At 39.7% G+C, this 23,572-nt stretch overlaps 1 protein-coding gene across 1 annotated transcript; it reads left to right on the top strand.

The window, feature by feature from the left end:
- Window positions 1-3,018: 3,018 nt before the first annotated feature.
- Window positions 3,019-23,395, top strand: prom1b (prominin 1 b; the record flags this gene model as incomplete). The annotated part of the gene is made up of 25 exons (XM_079219978.1): window positions 3,019-3,289; window positions 11,292-11,353; window positions 11,873-11,899; window positions 12,002-12,207; window positions 13,497-13,617; window positions 13,774-13,837; window positions 13,985-14,074; window positions 14,872-15,089; window positions 15,212-15,286; window positions 15,430-15,493; window positions 15,788-15,947; window positions 16,093-16,245; window positions 16,447-16,570; window positions 16,740-16,843; window positions 17,136-17,220; window positions 17,306-17,452; window positions 17,836-17,907; window positions 18,548-18,640; window positions 19,289-19,342; window positions 19,520-19,600; window positions 19,995-20,063; window positions 21,133-21,222; window positions 22,474-22,589; window positions 23,093-23,158; window positions 23,320-23,395. The coding sequence occupies 25 exons, from the start codon at window positions 3,019-3,021 to the stop codon at window positions 23,393-23,395; spliced, it is 2,688 nt and encodes an 895-aa protein (XP_079076104.1).
- Between the last annotated feature and the right edge of the window lie 177 nt (window positions 23,396-23,572).

Here is a 23,572-nt window from a genome sequence, read left to right on the forward strand (position 1 = left end):
CCCAAGAGTTGCTTAAAATTCAAGTACATCAATTCACAAATGATTTTAATTAAATACCTCCTTGTACCAGAGACTCTGCGATGCATCAAAGTAACCTTGTGGGTGTTTTTAAATTTCACATTACAATAAATCAATCATAGCAATGTGTTTTTTTTTTTCCGTGAACCTAGTTAAATCAATCCAGTTAATTAATTCAGAGCCAGTTAATAATCAACTGCATTATATAATTGGCAAAACTCAAAGTGCACACAGTGAAGCTGTCGCACAACCGCCCCGCCGATGTGACTTGCCACGTCCGTGCCCCGTGTATTTCGGCCAACTCATAATCATATTAACACATTGAAATCTCCAAATTGCTCTGCAGACACACATTTCAAAAGATTTTGTTTAAAGTGAGTTACCAGCTGTCGGACATGGCTGCAGTGACGCAAAGTACAGTCTGGTCACAGAGGCGACTTTACCTTTTAGGCACAGGTAAAAAGTTTGGACATTTTGGTATCAAGCTGTTTGTGTTGATATTGTTACTTTGAAGCACTGAGATAAGATGCTGCCTGTTTGTAAAGACACAAGTATTTATTTTGAAGTGGACTCCAAGCCAGAAAGGTTTGGGTGATGTTTCTTTTTGATGTGACGTTTTTTTTCTTTCTTCAATATGCTCTATGTGTACACTAACCATTCAAGTAAGTAGTCTACAGATAACCACGTCTCGGTGTAACACCACTGTGTTCTTGATCTCATTTCAAATTCAAGGTGCGAGGCACCGGCATACCAGCATCAATTCAACATGTTTTATAATTCTTTACCATTGTGAAAAATACTACAGGTTATATGGAGGTGAAATGTCAAAGGATCCCAGAAGGCCGAGACACAGTGATGAGGGTGAATGACCTTTAAATAACAGGAAACATAAAGGAGGATCATACAGCACTGTGTGAACCCAGCTGTATTTTGTACTTGTTTGGGCCAGCGAGCTGCACAATAACAAAAGTCAGACTTGAACCCAAAAGACTGTTGGCATTGTTCATTGTGGTCATCAGCTGCTGGCTTTGGTTACTGAAATAAGCTCTTTTTTCATAACACTCACAGAAGATAAGGAATTGCAACTTGGACAATAGATGAAATAAGCATCGGTCAACATACACTGTTAATAACCTGGGAAGCAAACAAAGAAACCCACAGTACTCAAATGTATCAGTGTTTCATTTCTCATGTTACAGTTAATGGACCTTCTGGGTTTTTCATCGATCACTAGGTATTTATTGTTCATAAAACATATGATTGGTTTCAATGTAATACACAAGAGGGCACAAGCGGATCAAATCTAACCCGACCCGAGGAAAGTCAATACAGTAAAATAGATAAGTGTGCTTATGTGTGCTTGTGTGTGTGTGAGAGCGTGCGTGTGTGTGAGAGCGTGCGTGCGCGTGTGTGTGTGTGAGTGTGAGATAATTTGCAGTGCATGAATGGATCTCACTACCTGAAGACATACTATATGTATGAATCGGATATTTCATTGTTTTTAATTTTTCATGTCCATATCATCTATGTAACACATTTCCTACATGGTAGAAGGAGAATAAAACAAGATTTTGTTTTGTAAATCTTTGTGGTGTGATGTGACTATTTTACTATTTGTGTGTGTGTGTGTGTGTGTGTGTGTGTGTCAGGAACAGTGGCGGGTGTTTCACTGAAAGGAGTCAGTGCAGACTCTGTTCACAGGGCAAAACACTGCAGTCCACTGTTCCCCCTGAATGGACATTTTTGGGGGGTTTCTGTCATCACAGTCCTTCACACACGGGGACTTTTCTTTTTTTCAAGGTCCAACGCTGTTGAATGATCCACTTCTAGATACATGACTTGTGATTTCCTGATTACATCAACATACAGGTTTACATTAAACTAGTATCGTGTATCCTGTTGAGTGGCTGAGGAGGCGAGGGGATGAAAGGGAGCGCTGATATATCAAAGATTTAACCCAAGGCTATGATGTTGCTTTTAAACTGAACTTTGGGTTTCCCCCCTTTTTTTAACTCAAACCGTCTGTGCTTGCCAAAGTTTCACTACCCTTGACCGTCTACCTGATAAACTTCAGAGCTGAAAGTCAGTGGCTAAGTGTAGAGTCGATGACCCGCCTCAAATTCATACAGACACCCTCTGAGATTATGTTGTTGGATTCTCTCCTACACATCCACAATAACACTATCTGACCTCTAATGCTCAGATGGATAAAATACAGACACACATCGACTCTAAGCTCTATAATAAACATTACAGACGGGCCCTTTTCACAAATGATATATAGCGGGTCATCGTTGGAGTCGATTGTTGTCTCAGAATACTTGACAGTATTAAAAAAAAATGTAAGTGATCAACAATATTATGTAGAAATCATGTATTTAAATGAAATGGTCAGTTGAGAATGTATTTTGTTATACAGTGACTTAATTGAGTGACACAATTTGACTGTTTATGACTTCTGCAGTCATGTAAAAATACATAGAGAGATGTATTCACGAAATACTTTGGTAAATGTACTTAGTTACTTTCCATCTCTACTTGTAGCGAACGTTTAACGGTGTCGCGCGACAAAGAAGCGCCCGGCGAGCTTTCAGCGAGCACGAGCGTTCTTGGGTTTTACGTGCACGCGGGATTAGGCTACTCACAGCCCGGCCGGTGAGAGTGAGGACACCGAGACAACGAGCGCATCCTCGTCCGTTGGTCCTGCTTTACACCGTCGAAGGTCTCCGTGGGGAAAATGTCTGCCATGAGTCCGAACCGAGAAACCAGGAGCTAACGGCTGCTTTGACGTCGACCGTTGGATGTTAAGTTTAAAAGTTTTCCCTTCGGACGGTTGTGTCTGTGAGCTGCGGGGATAAAACCACCGAGAGGGACAGGTGTCCTCTCGCGTCACCAGCGCGCCTTATCTCTCTTTCTCTCTCTCTCTCTCTCCATCTCCCGCTGGACTGTATAGTGGAGTTTTAACTTTTATCTTTGTACAAAGCTGGACTTTTCTGAGCCATGTTGTGGACGAGGTGGCTCGTCCTGCTGCTCTTCTGGGGGTCCACGAGCGGCGAGCGGCCGGCGGAGGAGATGGACGGGGCCGCGGCGGAGGGCCGGGCGGACTCCCGCAGACAACGGTCCCCTCCGCCGGTAGAGCCGTTGGATTTTGGGTTCGTGCCGGCCGCGGTGTATGATACCCACGCGTACTACGAACCAGGGGCCGTGGGGATACTCTTCCACATGGTCCACGCGTTTCTCTACGTTATTCAGCCCAACTCCTTTCCCAAAGGTGAGATTATCCGTCACCCCCTCCTCCTCCTCCTCCTCACCCACTGCCCCCTTCCTTCATCTGTCTGTTTTATTCCTCTCACATGGGAACTGTGATTCTGGAGAGATCCAGTTCACAATGTAAAATGTGTCTTACACTAAATTATGTGATTAAGATGTTTTGCAAAATTGTGACTGCAAGTTTTTTTCTTCTTCTATCGACCACATGCAGTTATTGGAGGGCCATGAACCAAAATGTGTGAGATAGTGATAAGACAGAACTTGTTTTGTGCCACAGATGCTCAGTAGAAACATGAATGAAAGATATTTTATATATATATATATATATATATACATACATATGTATATATATATATATATATATATATATATATATATATATATATATATATATATATATATATATACATACATATGTATATATATGTATATATAAGTCATAACGAGTTTTGGGTAGTGTGACAGCAGAGACTTTACATTTCATTTAGCTGATGCTTTTATCCAAAGCAACTTACAATAAGTGCATTGAACTATGAGTACAAACTCAGAACAACAAGAATCAAGAAAGTACAATTGACTGTAATGTAAGTCTGTCTGTAAACACTAACACCTCACCTGTCAGTCCACCATCTATTTGTTATCTATGAAGCTACAGCCAATTGGTTCCCAACCTGGAGGTTGAGACCCACCCAAGGGGTCCCAAGATAAAACTGGGTGTTGTGTGGGAGTAACAAGATGTTTAAAGTGATAAGAAAGACAAAACAGTGCAATATCTTTTTCTGACTTGTTCCTCTTTCTTATTGGTAAAATACTGGATATGTACACATCTAGTCTCATAAACTGATACAAGAGGCCCTGTTCTGCAGCAGCCTTTTTGACATGTCACGGTGTGATAAATAACATTAATTAGGGCCCTGTTCCATTTAGGTGGGCCATGGCCCTAGTATTGTGCATGCTGGCTGACTGGAATGGCTGTGACACACTAAACAGAATGGGATCATAATATATTTGATCAATTACGCCTGTTTTTACGCTAAACCGGGTGCTGTGAAAAGGGCCTATCACTTCTACATAAACCTGTCAAGCATGCGTTGAGGGTTCACAAGTCAGCAAGGTTGGAAACCACTTGCCTGTCTATGTAGCATCCTGACATTCTAACTGACCTGTTTTACATCATAAACTAAACAGCAAAGTCCAAAAAACCTCAAAGAGACTCTGGCTGTCGCAGGATTATTTGCACACTGCTGCTGTATCTCCATTCTCTCCCCGAGTGTAAATATCGACGCATGACTTCCCAAAAACTCTCCTTTATTAAGATCATGCTGGATCAAAAGAGCATGTGCACATGCAAATGCATGATGATATGCTTGGAATCATAAATGATCAGGTTAATGGGATCAATTGCTATCGTAGCTAATGATCTTCTGCCCCACACTTTAACATTATTGATGTGTTATCAGGTCTATCACTTGATAAATACATAAATAGTGAATATTACGGCTCTCTTTGCCACCTGGTGTAGAAAAATCCAGCAATAGATATATAGAGCTATAATCAACTCAATGCGGTTTGTTTGTGTCCCGTATGTGCAACTATGAGTGGTCACGTTGGAGGATGACATAGTGCAATAGGATTGAAGGTTTTAAGTTGCTGCCATTTTGGTGTCCAGGGTTAGTGCTGCTGGTTGGGTAATCAATTAGCAGATCAGTGATTAGAGGAGGCTTTCTCAGTCACCTGCATCACTGTGTAATACCTTAATCCACTGGACCATATGCTGCTGCTGCAAGGGGACTTTCCACTATGAATTACTGTCATACACACACGCACAGGTTGAGACCACCTGGATGTCATGTCACACACTCACACATCACATATCATGTTTATGCAAAATTTTGCTTTTGGCATTGCATTAAAAACTATTTTCATACAGAGCATATATATTTTTATGAGAATTAGTAGACAAATGTTTATCTCTCCCTCGCTCTCTCGCTCTCTCTCTCTCTCTCTATATATATATATATATATATATATATATATATATATATATATATATATATGAGAGAGAAAGGTATATCTATATATATATCATATTTTCTTTTAATTCAATATATAAATAGTCTGTATGAAATAACCACATGGTGAAGCCTATATTTATATACGCTGTGAGAATTAAAGTATTTTCTCATTTCATTAAGACCTTCAGTGCAAAATAAACATTTCAAGTGAAATTATAAAGAAAAAAAGATATGTCCAGCTCGGCACTGACTACGTTTACATGCATTACATTCAAGTTAGTAAGTGTGTATTGTTAGCAATTTAGACAAACAACATAATTGTGTATCAATATATCTTAATATATGATTTAATCACGATACAATTTAATTGAAAGATGATAAGTTATCATATTAAATTCATGTCCAGCCTTATCAACTCAAGTTGTCTAATAGTTAACTCTGTGGTGTGACTTTGTGTAGAAGTGTTGTCATTTAGAAAAATATTCAGGATTTTTACTCGTCTTATTAGGCTCTAACATTTTACATGTGATATAATGGCTGTATGTGAGTTATTTACGATAGTACTGATCAACAAAGTATTACTTTTACTATGGTTTTACTGACGATGATTGTTCCCCTCCACATTTTTTTCTGTCCACTGAACTCTGAAAATAAATCTGATCTGAAATTTTTTTTGGCAAATGAAGGCGTGTGCATCTCGGTATACAATATAGCGTTTAGAAAGCGCGGTAATCCTTGGTGGTACAGTATCTTATGCTGATACTTGCATTGAATTCGGTCCATGAATGAGGGAAGGGCTTGAGTCTATAATTAGCAGAGGTGACGGTTTGGGGTCAGGACTGAGGTTGACTTGAGGTTAATAGAGAAACGCAAATCAATGTCAGGCAGACTGAGGAAATGTAGTCGACTGATTGGTCTTGTCAGATCATTCGGATTGTCCATGGTTGGGAGAAATCTCCACAAATCCCTCTTGCATTGATAATGTAATTAATATTTCAGGTTTCCAGTAGAGCGGCTCGTATCTGAGTTTGAATTACCGCTCAACAGTTCACCGATGGTTCTTGACCAACTCTTCCCTCTCCTGACCCGCTCATCCCTCTTTATAAATCTGTGTGACGATTGTTTTTGTGATGAAGAAGCATTTTGGACTCTTTCGCTGTGTGAGGAGGTCGTGTCTGATCCCTCCGATACACACAGGGTAGATTAGAGGATTAGCATCCACAGGGCTAATGCTAACACTGCACCGCCAACATTGCTACAGATGGCATTGTCACACACACACACACACACACACATATACACACACGAATGTGCAAACATGTATGGGCATGCGCACATATACACTGAAACTGGGTCATAGTCATGGTATCTGTCTGTTTGCCTTAATTACTGGGACTGATCAGGAAGAAAATGTCTTAAACCAGATCACAAACCTGAATGAGTTGTCTCATAAGGAATGGCTGCCTCCCAAAAGTCCAGTGTATCATGTGTTGATGCTTTAGATCTGCATCTTGCATTGCAGCTACCGTTCATCTTTTATACACATCATATACTACAGCTAGTTCAAGCTTTCAATGTTGTTATTGATGGGAGACTGGACAGCACGTCCACAGAAAATAAGCAACAAAAATCTATATCTCTTTTTTTTATCACTGTTTTCTGCCTCTCAAATATTTGCCGATATTGTCAGACTTGATAGTAAACTCATATCTTTGGTTTCCCACTATTTCGTTAATAAAGGAAATGATGGACAGCTCAGTCGATAATGAAAGTAATCGTTTCAGTCTCTCGTCTTTCTTTAGCTTATCTTGAGAAATTATGTCTTGTGGGATGCCCCTAATGAAGTGTCTATAGTGCAAACAGAGAAAAAGATCACATAATCCTCTTATAGTTGTTTTGCTCCAGCTCACATATGGCTGTGTAACTTTCTATAGCTCCTGGTTCCATGAACATGCATAGCCTTGTGTAATGCTGTTAGTAGTATTTAAAGCAACAAACAGGACTAGATAACTGCTTCGGCAAACCTGACATGACCTATGTCATCATATGTTCTGAACAACATCATTTCTTCTGAATGTTGTGACATTTCTTTTGTAAAGCTGTGGTCTTGGCTCTTATACATTTTAGAGCTACGATCTGTGTTTGTCACCACAATTTTAAACTTGTTTCAAAACCATTTCAATCAATACAATGTCTGTCCATATGCCGCCTCGTGAACAATAATTCACAAAAAAAGGGAGACATTTTGTGGGGCAAATATTCATGTTTTGTTACGTTTTTGGATAGTTCTACCTTTTTGGATCCCCTAAAAAATCCTTTAAATATAACATTGTGAATTAATTATATGAGTTTCAGCAGGCATTTCAAATTTTTTGGAAACAATCTCAGATGTGAAAATCACTCTGCTCACAGCTCATGCACATGTGCAACCTGGTACGACCGGTTGCAAGTAGACACTGCTAGATAATGCTGGAGTTTGCAGGCTTAATAGCTTAAAATAATATATTTTTCCATGCCATTTTCCAATCACTGAATGCACCCTGAAAATTACATTTCTCCAGTAGTGGAACTGCGATCAATCATGCTTTTCCCCAAAAGGAGATTCAAAGTGTTAAAAGTCAGTTCCTGTCCAGACAGCTGGAGAGACTCTCCTTCACACGGGCAGAGACTGACCACCATGTGAATGTGAAGCCTCATCATCACTCCCACTGAATCCATGATTTCTCTTTTGTTCGGATGAAATGAAAACCTTAAAAATGTACCTTATTGGGAAGTGGACGCATACATGCAAATGCCTTCACTGTTTTGTGTGTGTGGGGCTGAGAGTGTTTACATTAAAGGCCTTTAATGTTAATAGTATAGATAGATGTATAGATTGTTGTCAGGTTGTATAAGGCTTCATCCACACCTTCCAGTAATCTCTCAGCAGGTCAGGGAAGGGGATTGTGGGAGCTTACACATTGCAGTAAGAAGGTAACTAACCAGCAGCAGCGTTTGATGTTTCACTGTTGACATATTTAGCCTTACAGTGGCCTGCATGAACCCGTGTGTGAAGCTGTTTGCTTCACCTTGTTGAACTCGGGTAGAACAACAATAGATCCCACTGTTTTTTAAGCAAAAATGAAGAGACAAAATCTTAAATAACAATGGCGATGCAAAAAAGTTGGTTTATCAAAGTTAGAGCTTCACAACAGATGCCGGAAACATGTAAATGAACAACAAACGCGTGCATGTGTTGGTACGAAATCAGTTCCTCGTCTTGACGAGGGTGGTCGGGTGGTGGGTTCACTCCTTCAGGTCTCACTCTGACGGTTGTTTGACCCGCCTCTTCCTTTCATTTGCAGCAGCTACTTCTTATATTGGGTCACTGAACTAAGCTGTCTAAGCTTAACTGCCCCCGGGGGCTAATGCTAACTAAGTACCTGAGCACAGGTGGCATCAACATGACTCAGATGTGCTCATATGCTTTATCTGCAGAGATAAAGAAGTGAGACATCTTCTCACCCGACAGTCTGAGTTTTATGAACAGTTCTGAGAAAAATAAGACCGGCACCTCCCAGCAGTAGAGGAAGATAGTGTTGAGAGGATTATCCATATGGTCACAGAAGATATCCACAATCTCAGCTCCTTTTACTCACTAGAAAGGCTTATTTGGAGACAATTTTACTTTTAAAGCACAGACTTAAAACCTCACGTGGTTTAGAGGCAGTTGCTTTGCAGCCAATCATTAAACAAAAGAAAACATAAAATCTCATGAAACACTCCAAAGAGATTGTTTGGTATACACAGTACACACACAGTATCCCAAACTTAAGTGTTCTTGTGGCCATTATTTTGATAGTGGTCAGTATGCAGAGAGGGCTGAAAGGATAAGTTCATTAATTGATTCGTTGAAAAGCAACTATTTTGATTGGTTTGTTTTAGTATTTGTTTCAAATGCTGAAGCATCTCAGAATTTCTGGTTTAGTCAAAAAGGTTTAGTTTAAAAGGTTTCGTCCCCCAATTAATTTAACGGCATCACCAAGGACTCTGACAAATTATAATATAAATGTTTCATCTTCACTATTCACTATTTTCGGACATTTTAATGACAAAAATATTCAAATAAATTGGCAGATTAATCTGTGATGAAAATAATCATTAGTTGCAGCCCTAAGTGAAATTGCGGGTAGAGAGAGGATGACATGAGTGAGAGGATAAACAGAACAGCACCGCATACAAGGAGACAGCAATAGTTTAATTCACCTAATTCACTGGAACATTTAAACAGTGAGAAAAACTAATCCTGTCGCACAATTCAGTTACATGTGCTTCCTCATCTCACCTGACGGTCAGCAGGTGTACAAGCAGAAGGCAGAATAGATACGTTTCAGCGAGTGTGTGTGTGTGCGCGCCTGTGTGTCTGGCAGCTGTGTCAGCATTAACATGCTAAGCTGGCCTCCTTCTGCTTGTTGTCATGTGCAGTGGCACCTACTGTACCAACCTGAGAGGACTGGCTATATGACAATATTACATTCTCTAAAGACAACAGTAGTGCAAGACATTTTTTTTCTATCACTTGTCGATTGGCACCCGAACACGGAAGTGGCAGGGAGATCTGATAAACTGATAACACACACTGGAAGATGTTGCATTTACTATCATTATCAAGCCAGTAGTGTTCATTGTTCATATACTGTACTGTGTATGTCCACATAAATAAGGGTGGGAAAGTATATCGATCTTCAGTTAAGGACTTCAAGTAAAAGCCTTGAATTCTAAATTTGACATAAGTAAAAGTACTTAGCATCTGGCCCATTTCAGAATAATAAATATTGTTTTAATGTATTGGATTATAGTTGCCGCATTAATATAAGCAATACTAACTAATAGGACCTTTTCACTGCAGCCATTTTGGCATGTAATTGCAGGGTAAACACACACAGGTGTAATTGATCAAACTGATAAAGGTCCCATTCTATTCAGTGTTACAGCCATTACAGTGAGCCAGCATGCACACTACCACGGCCCCTGCTCACCGAAATGGAACAGGGCCCTAATTAACTTGTTCAATCTCACCTGTGTTTACCCTGCAATCACATGTAAAAATGGCTGCTGTGAAATGGACCTATTTTAAGTACTTCATACACTGCAGGGTAGTTTACGTAATCTGCAATAGTACAGTACATCATCATCATTTGTTAGTTGATTGTTGTTGAATCTATTTGCTGTAAATTTAATGTAGTGGAATAAAAAGTGCAATATTTTCCTCTAAAATGTAGTGAAGTAGAAGTATGAAGTAGCATAAATTGCATCTCCTGAAATTGTACTGTACAGTACACTTGAGTAAATGCAGTTTTTATTCAAACAGTGGTTTGTGTAAATTTACACACATTCACTTGTATGTGATAAAACAAAGATATATCATTTTTATTTTATAATTTATTATATTTTTTTCTTTTGCTGCACAAATTGTCAAATATACATGTAGTGTGAATGTAGTTTGTGTTTGTGCGCATGCATACAGGTGTTTTTGTTGTAGTTTGCATGTGCGTGTGCATGTGCATGTGCATGTGTGAGAGAAGGAATCAGTGTTCCCCTGCTAAATAACAGCGTCCACCATCCAGGTAGGCTTAGTGTTGCCTGACCCATATAAACACACAGACAGCTGGACAGAACTGCAGTCCTCATTGGCAAACTACACAGTTCAAACAGCTTCCACAAAAACACACAGCTGTTAGATATACGAGGAAATACATTCGCAATACTTTCCTCGGAAATTAAAATATGAATCCTCATAATCTCTGTTGTCAGCTCATGAACAGATAAATGGATTTTTTACTCCTGTGTAGCTTCTCAAACGTTATAAAGGAAGTGTATTTGATTGTGTGTGATATTGGCAGATGAGTCGTATTCTGCCCGCAAAACACTGTTGTGCAAGTGATTATAATTACATTTTTGCAGATTGAAAGACTTAAGCGTCGACCTACTGTTCTATTTGTTTTTCAGATCTGATTGTTAGAGTCATTCAACAAAACATGGGAGGAATCAAAATAGATGAATGGAGAAAGGTACGTTTGATTTAAATGATGATGAGATTAACTTAATGATGATATTCAGCAGTGTTTGTATATTTGATTGATAAATGTAATTGTTGATTTAATAGTTGTGAAATATGTTGTGCTTGTAAATAAAATAAAAATGCACCTTGCACATGTAGAAATTACATTTAAATGACATGTTATGGCCTTAGAGCCATATTTAAGAAAAGGAAATAATATATTAAGTCTCTCAAATATTTTGGACACTTTACTGTAAGAATCACAATTAGATGAGTTGTGACGTTAAAAAAGCCTTTTGGGTTCCCTCTGGTTTGTTTTGGCAGACATTTTCATCTTTTTTTTTCCTTGACTGATGATGTTTACTTTAATTCCCTCTTTAGAAATTAGAATGTTGCTGCCTCTTAAACTCTTGGCTGTCACACTGACTTTGTTTGTCTTTCTTTCCCTCTTGCTACGTGTGTGTGTGTGTGTGTGTGTGTGTGTGTGTTTGTTTGCATGTGTTTGTGTGCACGTGCTCTGGGGCCACAGCCAGAAAATGTGGTGCTGCTACTGCAGGTAAACTCCTCATAACATTGTGTTCCCACAATACAATGTCATACAAATGATTAAATGAGGAGGGAAGGGTGACTATACTGTATAAATCTTCTCCTTCTGCAGTGGATCCACTACGAGGCCGGATTCCTCATATGTGGGACCATCGGCGTCACCTTTTTGGTCCTCACCCCCATCATAGGCCTGTGTTTCTGTGTGTGTCGATGCTGTGAGAACTGCGGAGGGGAGATGCACCAGAGACAGAGAAAGAACGTCGACTGCCAGAGAGGTTTCTTCACCGCCTCGCTCATCGCCACCTCCATCTTCATTGTGTAAGTCCTTCTTTTCAGCCTTTATCATATCATCTGGTTTGTCAACACGATGAGGATTATTATTTTATTTTCATGATATAAATTAAGCTATTATTACAGTGATTCTGGATTTCTAGATTCTTATGAGTTGTTGGAAAGTGGATTTTGGATATACTGAGCTAGGTACTGCTAAGAGTAATTAAATAAAGACCTCGACTTGCATATATTTTAAACTAAAAGGGAAGCATGTCTTGCTAAACTTTTAATTCATAGATCCCAAAACAACACGAATGTCTTTTCCTGCCATATCAGTACAAATTGTAGGGCGAAAAAGTCACTACGATGAGTTTTATAACAATTAACTGAAATGTTTCATTACTCAATGATACCAGATCCAAAAGTAATAATACGTTCATTGTGAAATTATTTTGTAGCGCAAAACACAAATTATGCAAAAACTCAAGGGGTATACACACCTTTTGGTTGCACAGTTTTTACATGCTGTGTATTTAAATGTGTGGTTCTCAAAAGAGTGCTCTACCTTCTGTAATGTAGCCTCGAGAAGAGATGCCATCACTCAAGGCAGTTTATCAGATTTTGCAGAACTTTTTTTTCATATATGCAGTAGTACTCCATAAGACCTGTATACAGAACTTTGATATGTAAAATCTGCGAAGTTTCCCTTTAACATAAACTGCTCACATTCAGTCTGGGACTGAATGCCATTAACCTGCTGTGTAGGAGACAGATGCACGGCGGCAGACATTCAATCCAAACTGAGCCGGACAGTTAGGTGTCACTGATATCACTTGGCTGACTGTGAGAGGCCTCTCTGTCTGATTGAGTGCTTTCACGTCATAAACATGCATGCTCACGCACACACAAACACACACACACACACACACACACACACACACACACACTTACACACACATGTGAAGCAGTTTGTGGCTATTTGGAGGTATTGTCTGATCAGGGTTTGTTATCATGAATCTCTCACACAGAAGATTCTTTCTGTTTCTCCTTCGGTTGACAATCACTCAAATCCCTGCTCAAGGCTCAGCAGAGTAAAATCAATCAATTATCTGGCACGTTAATTACGTTAATTTAAAAGGAAAATAATCATTTCCAAGTTCAGAAATAACGCTCAACCAAACCAAAACAGGAATAATTCAGAAAAACTCAGCTGAAAGTCATCAGCTCAGTACTTCTGCAGACTTCAGATTAATTCACCTTAATGTAGCCATGCTGCCCTCTGCTGGTCACTACAGCTCCCTGTCTTTACTCTCCTGATCCTGTTTGTGTTTCAGTCTGGGAGTACTCATCGCCTACGCTGCGAACCACAATGTCAGCATGCAGATTAAGAGCACTCGGCGGCTCATCAACACCAACATGAGAGACCTGAAGACGTTTGCTAACAACACACCTGTGGTATGCCCTCCCTCTCTCACACACACACACACACACACACACACACACACACACACACACACACACACACACACACACACACACACACATTCCCATTGAAAAGACACACACACAATCATTTGTGTCTAAATATTTAATGTCTGTCTTCTGTTGCAGCAAATTGAATACCTGACAGCCCAGTACACCACAGCAAAGAACAAAGTCCTATCAGACCTCGACAGTAGGTTGAATTCAGACTGTTCACATACTTTATTTGTTTAATGTCCCTCGCGTTGCTTGCCTGTGTGTCCTCGTGTTTACCTACTGTGGCAATACATAACTGTTGGGTTGTCCTGAAGCCGTCTGATCTTCCCGTGCTTCCCGACAGACATTGGACCTTTGCTGGGTGGGAGGATCCACAGTCAGCTGGAGAAAGAGGTGGTTCCCTCACTGGACACTGCGCTGCGTATGGCAGGAGGTAACACACACTCTCTGTATGAGCTTTTCATACGACCTCCTGTTCAGTTCAAACAGTAGAGACGTAGTATCACAAAGCACTGCTGATTGCTGCTGCTCTGAAACCACACCTCCTTCTTCTGTCAACACGTCTAATTGGTGATATTGATTTTGAAATTCAAGGACAAATCTCTTCAGCCAAGAACTATTTTGGTTTGAATGTAAAAGTCTGTTTATGGTTTGTGTTTGATAAAATGCTCAGAAACCTCTGAATCTGTCAAACAAAATAATTACACAATAATAACACTTTTGTAAAGCATTCCTTATTTTGCGGGAACTGAAAATCCAATTGCGAGACCATCGCAACATCTTTGTGAATTGTCGCCACACTCATTTTGTGACGCTACACGATTTATTTTTATGTGCATTTTCCTCTCATGTGGTTTTATTACAACAGAATCCCATTGCGTCTTTTAAGGGCACATCCTCACCATGTTTTACTTTTCATTTTTCCTCTTTGATTTCCTCACATTTCCTTTTATCGAAAGCAAAAGTTGAGAACGCCATTAAAGGTAACCGGTGCTGATCTGCTGATCTGAACCACTGTTGTGCCCTGTAAAACATCTCCTATTGTGGTTTTTGTGGTATTGTGGTATTTTGGGTATTGTTATCATTTTGGTAGTTCTGTTGTGGTTGCGTGGATTGTGAATGTATATCAACATAAATCATATGATCCTCACCAAACAAGTAAAAGGGTAGTTTTGGTCAAAAAAAGGGCCAACTTTTAATTCAATTGCCCCTTTCCTCTCTCTCCTGTAGCCATGCGGGAGACCAAGGAGGCCCTAGAGAACGTCAGCTCTTCCTTGGAGGTTCTCCAGGAGGGGACGGTGAAACTTCAGGCCAGTCTGTCGGGGGAGCGTTCCTCTCTGTCCAACACCTTGTCAGACCCTGCCTGCACTAATGGAGCCGTGTCTCACACCTGTAACGTCATCCGCTCCACGCTGTCGCAGCTGGGAATCAATGCAGACTTCTCCACGGTACTGAGGAACGGAAAATGATCCGACACAGAAAACCTGGAAATAAATGGAATTTTTTTTGTTCATTTATTTTAGTTGCCATATTTACTAATCTTCACTCTTTTTCTCTTTGTGTCTGTCAGCTGCCAGATGTCACACGTGCCTCGGAAAATATCAACAACGTCCTGAAAACGGACCTCAGCAACATTGTACAAAAGGTTCGCCTCTGTCTGCAGCTCATCATCGTCCTCCTGTTCATTGTTGTCACTTTCTTTTTCACCTATCATATTCTTACAAAATACACCCTAGAAATGTATATATCTTTCTTAATCATCCTTTCTCTCTGTCTTTCCACCTCCAGGGTTACTCATCCTTTAATGATACACCAAATCTGGTTAAAGAACAAACTAAAAACATTGTCTCAGGTACATAAGTGTGTGTGTATGTATATATATGTATTCTGTACTGTGTGTATATTATAAATATAGTGTTTTCCCTTCTTTACTAATAAAATGAGATTAAGTCTGACTAGTATTTCCCTTTCATATTTTTCCACCTGCGAACTTGTGAATGATGAAACAGCGCTACCTCGTAAGTCCTTCTTTGTCCTTCTTTGTCCCTTTCCACTTTCTGTGAGACCTTTTCTCAGTGTTGTCACCTTTGTACTGACACACCTTCTAATTGATATTGTTTGTCTTCTTGTTTGTTTGTGTGTCTAGGAGTAAAAGGCATGCTGGATAAGATTGGCATAGAGATCAACAGCTTCTCCAAGATGTTCCCAGTGGAATCTTCTCTGATCAATTTCACCATTTTCCTCAACCAAGGACAGAAAAACATAGAGTCCTATTACCCACAGGTTGACCAAATGGATTTCTACAGGTTTGTGCATGTGTGTTTGTGCACTCGTATGAATCAGGTTGTCACATTATGGGGACATACTTCCCATCTGGGGAAGAATTTGTCCTTCAATTTGACGGTTGGTCTTTGTGGTAATTGTGTGTGTCTGTATGCGTCCGTGCTGCAGGTGGATCGGCTGTGTGGCAGTGCTCTGCATGGTCGTCCTGGTCCTGGCCTTCAACATCCTGGGACTGCTGTGTGGCACCTGTGGCTACGATAAGCAAGCTACACCAACAACAAGGGGCTGCCTATCAAACACCGGCGGAAACCTGCTAATGGCGTATGTTACTACAATTTATTTTGTATAGCCCAAAATCACAAATTACAAACTGTGCACACCCTTTTATCCCATAATTTACCATTTTTGCAGTTTTGCCCTGGATGAATGATTCATTCTGCCAGTAAATAGTTATTCTTAATAGATACCCACTGATGTTTCTGTGTGATTATGTTTCACATGCTCTGTCTCTGTCTCTTTCAGTGGGGTGGGCTTTTCTTTTATCTTCGTCTGGGTGCTGATGGCCGTTGTGACCACCTTATTTGTTGTTGGTGGCAACGTGGAGAAGATGATGTGCGAACCGCTCGCCAACCGACAGCTATTCAAGGTGTTAAAAACAAACTCTATTCTTTCCTGAATCGTCTTATTTTCACTGTCCCCTCTGCCTTTCTCTGTGGTGTCTTAGAGAGCATTTTATCAGAGCGGGATTGTGTTTATTAACAACGCGCTGGCTCTGTCTGATCAATATGCATGCATGTGTGTGTGTGTGTGTGTAGATCATAGACACGCCATTCCTGGTTCATCCCGCCAAGAAGAACTTCCTTCCTGGGATGCTGTTTCAGAATCCGAACATTGACTTGACTTTGGGAAGCATGTACAGGTAACGTGCCAACAGCTAATACTGTATATAAAGTAAATATAGCTCATAGTTTACTGTAGTTTAGGGTGTGTCTTGAAAGGGAAGACAAACATTTAAAAATATCAATAATGTTGATGAGCTGCAAATTATGCCTCAAAGTAAAATATAAACCTAATTTGGACTTTTTGTATAATCAGTTTTTTAATGTCGAAAATGATCACCAACAAATTCCCACAATAAAAAGATAAAATAATGAGCTGCACAAATGCACATACTGCAGGGGTTTCAGTGTGTGACCGTACTGTCTTTGTAGGGACTGCTATGAGAACAACGGTCTGTACCATTCTCTGCAACTGGAGACCATGTTCAACATCAACTCCTTCCTCAACAGAACTGTGGTAAGAGTCAGTTTACTGTGGAGGAAATGCTGATAAAAGTTTGTGTGAATGGTAACTTACCAGTATGTATGTTTGGTTAAAACAGTACAACAGGGATCTGGCCAAAGTGTTGGAGAGTGTGCAGGTCGACCTGCAGGACATCACGCTGCTTGAGCAGGCCGGCAGAGACAACCTCATCCACTTCGCCAACTCTGGAGTTGGAAATATCGACTTTGAAGCCTACCTGGCTGAGGTAATCTGTGTGTGTGTGTGTGTGTGTGTGTGTGTGTGTGTGTGTGTGTGTGTCTACAGTACCTTTCCCACCATATGGGGACAAACATCAGGTCCCCACAAGATAAAACATGTATTTATGGGTTGAGACTTGGTTTTAGTGAAGGTCAGGCAAAGTAAATGATGTCCACGTCAGTGGTTTTCTCCTTTCATCTGATCTGTCGCTTTTGTTTGTACAGCTTTTGTTTTATGAAAAAAAAGATACAAATACAAAACATTTCAGCTACAATTTTGTCAATATACATGGTTTTAAAAAAATATTAATTTTGGGGAAATAATTAATTTTCAGATTATGCATCTGAGGAGGGAATTTAAAACGATATGGTTCTTTGTTTTTTGTTTTAGGTCAACAAGGGAGTAGCTCTCGTGGATCTCCTCTCCTTCTCTACTGACCTGGAGGCTCAGGCCGACCAAATGGTGAGTCTCATCATTATCTTACCAGCAAATTACAGCAACAGCATGATGATGCTTTTATCATTAAAATGCCAAAATGATGAAGAAGTGTGTACAGCTATTGCTTTGGATTATTATGTAAATTACACCTACAGTACTGCTGTGAAAAAAGTAACTGCATTTGTCCGCTGCAGTGATCTGTCACATATAGTTTCCATTCAAGTTCAATTTATGATGCTAAAGTGTTTGTGAAAGTATTTAGACCCAGGGAGTTGACTTTAGAGATTGTAATGCCCATTACTAATGTCTGTTGGTTTTTTAATCTTGATTTCATATTGAAATATTCTTGAACCAACAAACCCAAATAAACAGTTGGATAGCCTCTCTGGAAAATAATTCCGCTTCATGCACAGTTGGTCTGAACAAGCTGCCCATTCACCCTGAACACACACATTTATGGCACATGCATAGTACATAGTACAGGAACTATGCCATTTAAAGGCACACGGGACATACCACACAAGGATTTGTGTGTGCATGTATTTCTAAAGAAGGAAGGAATAATACATCATTGCATTGATAGTCATGACCTGATTGTCCTCGAGATTTAGCTGCAACAAACTGCTGGATCATATGCTCTTTGTGTGTTTGTTTGTTTTTTCAGCCACGCGGTGCTCTGGAGAATGCACTGAAAGGACACGCCAGCAGTATCAGACAGATTCACAGGGATCAGGTGGTCCCCATGGAGCAAGCAATGGTAATCACCTCTCGCATCAAACACATTAAACACCTAAACTTCAGACATATGCACAAGTACATACACACAGATCCACTCCAATGTTCAAAAAAGACCTACCTTCTACTGAAGTAAATGTATACTACTAAGTATACTACTTTATGAGACTCGACTTCCTAATAGCAGGAACAATCTTGTGAAGCATCTTAGAGAAAGACATTTGTGAACAGCTAATATAGAAATTTACAGATAATATGCAACAAAACCTGTAACTTATTTCTCATTTCTGGCAAACTATAACAAAAAAAAGTATTAAGATAGATAACATAAAAATCCCATTTAAAGAAAGTAAATAATCAGATCACAAATTTAAGAACAAACAAAATGGAAGTATAATATTTTTATTTCTGTCGCGCTCCTCAACTCTACTTTTTCTCTCTCTTCTTCTTTTGTGTTTGGTAAATGGTGACAGAAATATGTCCGAGCACGGGTAAGCCACTGTTTATATATGATCTAATCTATGACAGTTTTCTTGTTGCGTGTTTGTCATAGGAGTGTCGTTAACGTGGTGACAGTGGTGACGTGATGGTGTTTTTTTGTTGATGGCTCATTTACAGACGCAGTTATGGTTTGTTTGGTCACAGCTTGTGTTATTGTCTCCTCACACAGAGCACACTGACCCAGAGTATCAAGCAGCTGCAGAGAATGTCCAACGACCTGCCGGTGAGGAGGCAAACAAAACACTAGCTTTATCTATATTACATACAGTATCTACTTATCAAACCGTGCAGAAAACTTCCTATTAACTTCTGTATTGTCAACTGAACATAAACAAACTATTAACACTTACTTGCCTAATTGTTTCATTAATGCAAATTAATCTCTGTCGGTGTCTTTTAGGTCAAGGTCACGAATATCCTGAGTGCCATCGATGCAGCAGAGTACCTCATCACTCATAACGCCTCACATGTAGTGAAACAGGTATTAAAAAGATAATAACAACAAACTGTATTTTATGAGTGATATGTAACGATGCACACGCGGATACATCTTCTTACCACAGTTATTGCTCCAGATTGGTCAATCAGATATTAGATGACAATATTCTTTTAAAAACTTGTTTTCATCAATTCCTTAGCTCCATTTTTTCTGATTTGAACCAGATGTTTTAACAACCACACAACAGCAACTTCTTGTATTACAAACCTAGTTTTGACCTGAGCAGAAACAGCACTATAAGAGCAACTTTAAGTTACTGTTTTCTGGACTGGATGAAATTACTCCGTATTTTATCTTACTGTAAGAATCCACAATAACCCTCAACAGACTGCCGTCACACATTGGCTGACATGTTTTCCTCTCTGTCGGCATCTAGGAAACAAACGGCTACACAGAGAGCTTGGTGGGATACTTCAAACAGTATACATATTGGGTTAGGAACTCGGTGAGTATACCTCCAGTTTTATATAATGTATAGTATTGATGTATCCTTTAAGGTTTACGGGTTGATAATTCACAGTAGAGACTTTGTCAGCAAAAGGGAAGGGTGTAATTGTACAGTACAAATTTAAACTCAAAGTGTTCCTTTAGTGTTGGATTTATACTTTATTATAGTGTTGAGAAAAGTAAAACTGTCAGCAATCAAGCTTCACTCTTAAGAGTCAACAGACTCTTGGTTTTAAAATGCATTTTGGGTGATGGGATCACAAGTGGACATCGCTAAATAAAAGTGTAAATTACCACCATTGTGATCTGACAGAGTTCCCACACTTAAAAACCTGTAAAGGCCCTAATTGGGATAAAGAAAAATGTAAATCAATCTTTCAAAAGTCTTAAAAATGCTCGGACAGCAAGTAGGGTTTCATGAATCTTTTTTTCTTTTCTGACATTGCCCTTTAAAATGTGACACAGTGACAAAAACACCAATCATACAAGTCAAATAAGGGAAAAGTCTTAAATCCAACTCACCCGGTCTGATTACTCAAGGCACTCGTCAATGTGGTCCGGGACCCATTGGACCACAAACCTTTTGTAAGCTTTAAGTGCGTACTGCAGCGGCCCTTACAAAGGACGTTCTGTTGCATGTAGTATGCAGTCCAATTGCAGTATGTATTACATTGGTACACACGACTTCCACGTAACATGGCACCTTGAACTTTGACCCTCTTGCTCATATATCTGCTGCACAGAGAATTGTGGGTCAGAATAGCCAAACAATTTGTTTTGCCTAGAACCCAAAAGACGCGTGTTAATGTCAAGTGTAAACTGGGCTTGAATGTTCAGCTTTCAGTGAATCACGAAAGCTTTCAAAGTTCTCTGATTGTAACCAGATTATTTAAACAGTCCAGGCAGCCACTTTGATTTAAATGTAACGTCCATAATTAGAAGATTGAGGGGAGGTCATCTTCCACTGCTACACCATACTCATCAAGTTATGGTTTAACGTTTGACGTCATTCATACGTACACTGTAATCTATACTTTGGGTTTTTCTGCTGTCTTTTTCCTCTACAGTTGACTTCAGAGGTGGCCCAGTGTAAACCCATCAGTAACATTGTGGACAGCATGGAGATAGTAGCGTGCAGCTTCATAGTCGACTCAGTGGTAAGGCAGCAGAACACTGTGGTTATCTGTGTGTGGATGCGGATATATATATATATATATATATATATATATATACATATATATATATATATGTATATGTATATATATATATATATATATATGTATGTGTGTGTGTGTGTGTGTATTTGCGCGTGTGACTGACTGCTGAGCTGCACCGATTAATTTCACAGCTGTATGTACAGTACATGTTCCCCCACATGTATTTGGATTTCAATCTCGAAATATAAACGTCTCTTTGACGGTTTTAGGGAGCACTGAGTTTTTGGGAGTGAGGAAGACTGTGGAGCCTTTGGGCCACGCGTACGGGAACAGTATGTTCTCAAATCTCCGACACACTCGCTCACACACTCACTGAGATGAGATAGGGTCTGTTTTGAGGCAAGAGGGGGAGTTACTTACACATAGATTCCTCACTGTTTTCCCTACAGCCCAGAGGAGTTGTAAAGTTTTATATTTACATATCAGCTATATGTCGTGTGTGTTTGTGAGAGTTAAATGAGAGCTCCAACAAGTCCCAGACTGTGGTTTATGTAAACATACAATTTCTTTATGCATCAGCGCTCCAGCAGTGCCTGCAGCCTCCGTACTGTATGTGCTGCATGTATGTACGAGTTTATATTTATATGTTCTGTCCTATTTGTGCCTGGTGATGTGTACATTTCTTGTGCATCCATGTGCCTTTGTGTGAAATCTGTCGGGCTGCAACTAACGATTGCAAATGAATCTGTGCATTATTTTTAAAGTTGAGAATAAAATTGTGAATGGTGCCAAATGAGTTATAAGAAAAACATATTGTACTTTCTTACTGCACTACTATTATCTGTGTATTGTAGGCACTGGACTAGTTACTTTACTGATTTAGCATAACACAAACATAAAAAATTAGGATGCATTGAGTAAGTGAAACTAGTCAACTACTGTATAAACTTTATATGCTATAGCTATAACATTAATTACTGGTTAAAATGAAACAATGCAAATTGAATATGCAATAATATATATTACTCTACTTCATATGTTATTGCTATTATTGCATTTACTTTCTACTTACTACTATAAAGGATCTGAAAAAAACTTCTACCACTTAAGTGATGAATAGACTATTATATATATATAATATATAACTATTTTTAGCTCAATCTATTTCCGAGAGATTAAAGTTTAATTGAGTACGACGGGAATGAATCAAAGGTTAACTGGAGAAATATTACATGTCAATGTGTTTTTCAGAACACATTCTGGTTTGGACTGGGAGGCTGCTGTATCCTTCTGATTCCCAGTATCATCTTCTCCACCAAACTGGCCAAGTATTACAGAAGGATGGACACAGAGGACGTCTTTGAAGAGTGAGTCCAAACACGCTCACACATGTTAGTTTTGCTCCTAGTTTTTTCTGACACTTCTCCGTAGATTAAAAGTTAATTAATTAATTTTCTTCTTTTCTTCTCTCTGTCATTATTCCTTGTCATGGCCTTTGATTCTCCTCATATTTTCTCCTCGTGTAATATACGCTCTCTCTCCAGAATCTCTTACCCGTGGCTTGTTGCACTTTGATGTTTGTCTGCTATTCACTCGTCTTTTTGTCCTCTTCCACGTGCCCATTGCCTGTTTGGTATGGCATACTCCGACATTGGATCCCTTCACATCTTTCTTGCACCTTTTTTCATCACAAATCTGAAGTTACAAGCACGGTCTTCCTCTCTTTGCATGGATATTCATCTCACCATCTTCCCCTGCGTCTTCCTCCACTTTTTTGACTTTAATACCGAGGATCACTCCATCCTTGATGCTTTCAGCGGAGTCTTCCCATTCTCTTTCTCACCTGTCTACCCGCGCTCTTGTGTTGCAGTATGGGTAATACAGGTAATCACGGTGAACAAGTGTGCAATACCCACGGAGACCTCGCTGTGCTCAGGTACGAGCAGTGTCTCTGCCTGCATGCATGCCGCGGCCTTAATTGGCGGTGGGATAATTTGGAGAGTCTGCAAACATTTGCTCCATTTCTCAACAGATTTTGAATTTTTAAAGAATTCCCCATGTGAGTGTATATATTTGTGTCTGTGTGTGTACATGTAGCTCTCCCTATTGTGACACTCTGACCCGGTTCCCTCGGGCCTCTGCTCCCCCGAGCTACTCCGACCCCAACTGGTGACCCAAAGCAACTCGTCGATGAGGTACTGACTGAATGTCGGGTAAAACTTTGCACTAACCCTCATCAACTCAACTAAAACCACCTGGGAGTCACCAGCCACCATCAGTCTGATTTCACACAGGAGATTTTCTTCTTCTTTCTATTTTTGCTTGTTTTCTTCATCCTTCATCCTTCATC

This window comes from Taurulus bubalis (genome assembly GCF_910589615.1).
Source record: "Taurulus bubalis genome assembly, chromosome: 6".
In the NCBI taxonomy this organism is placed as follows: Eukaryota; Metazoa; Chordata; class Actinopteri; order Perciformes; family Cottidae; genus Taurulus; species Taurulus bubalis.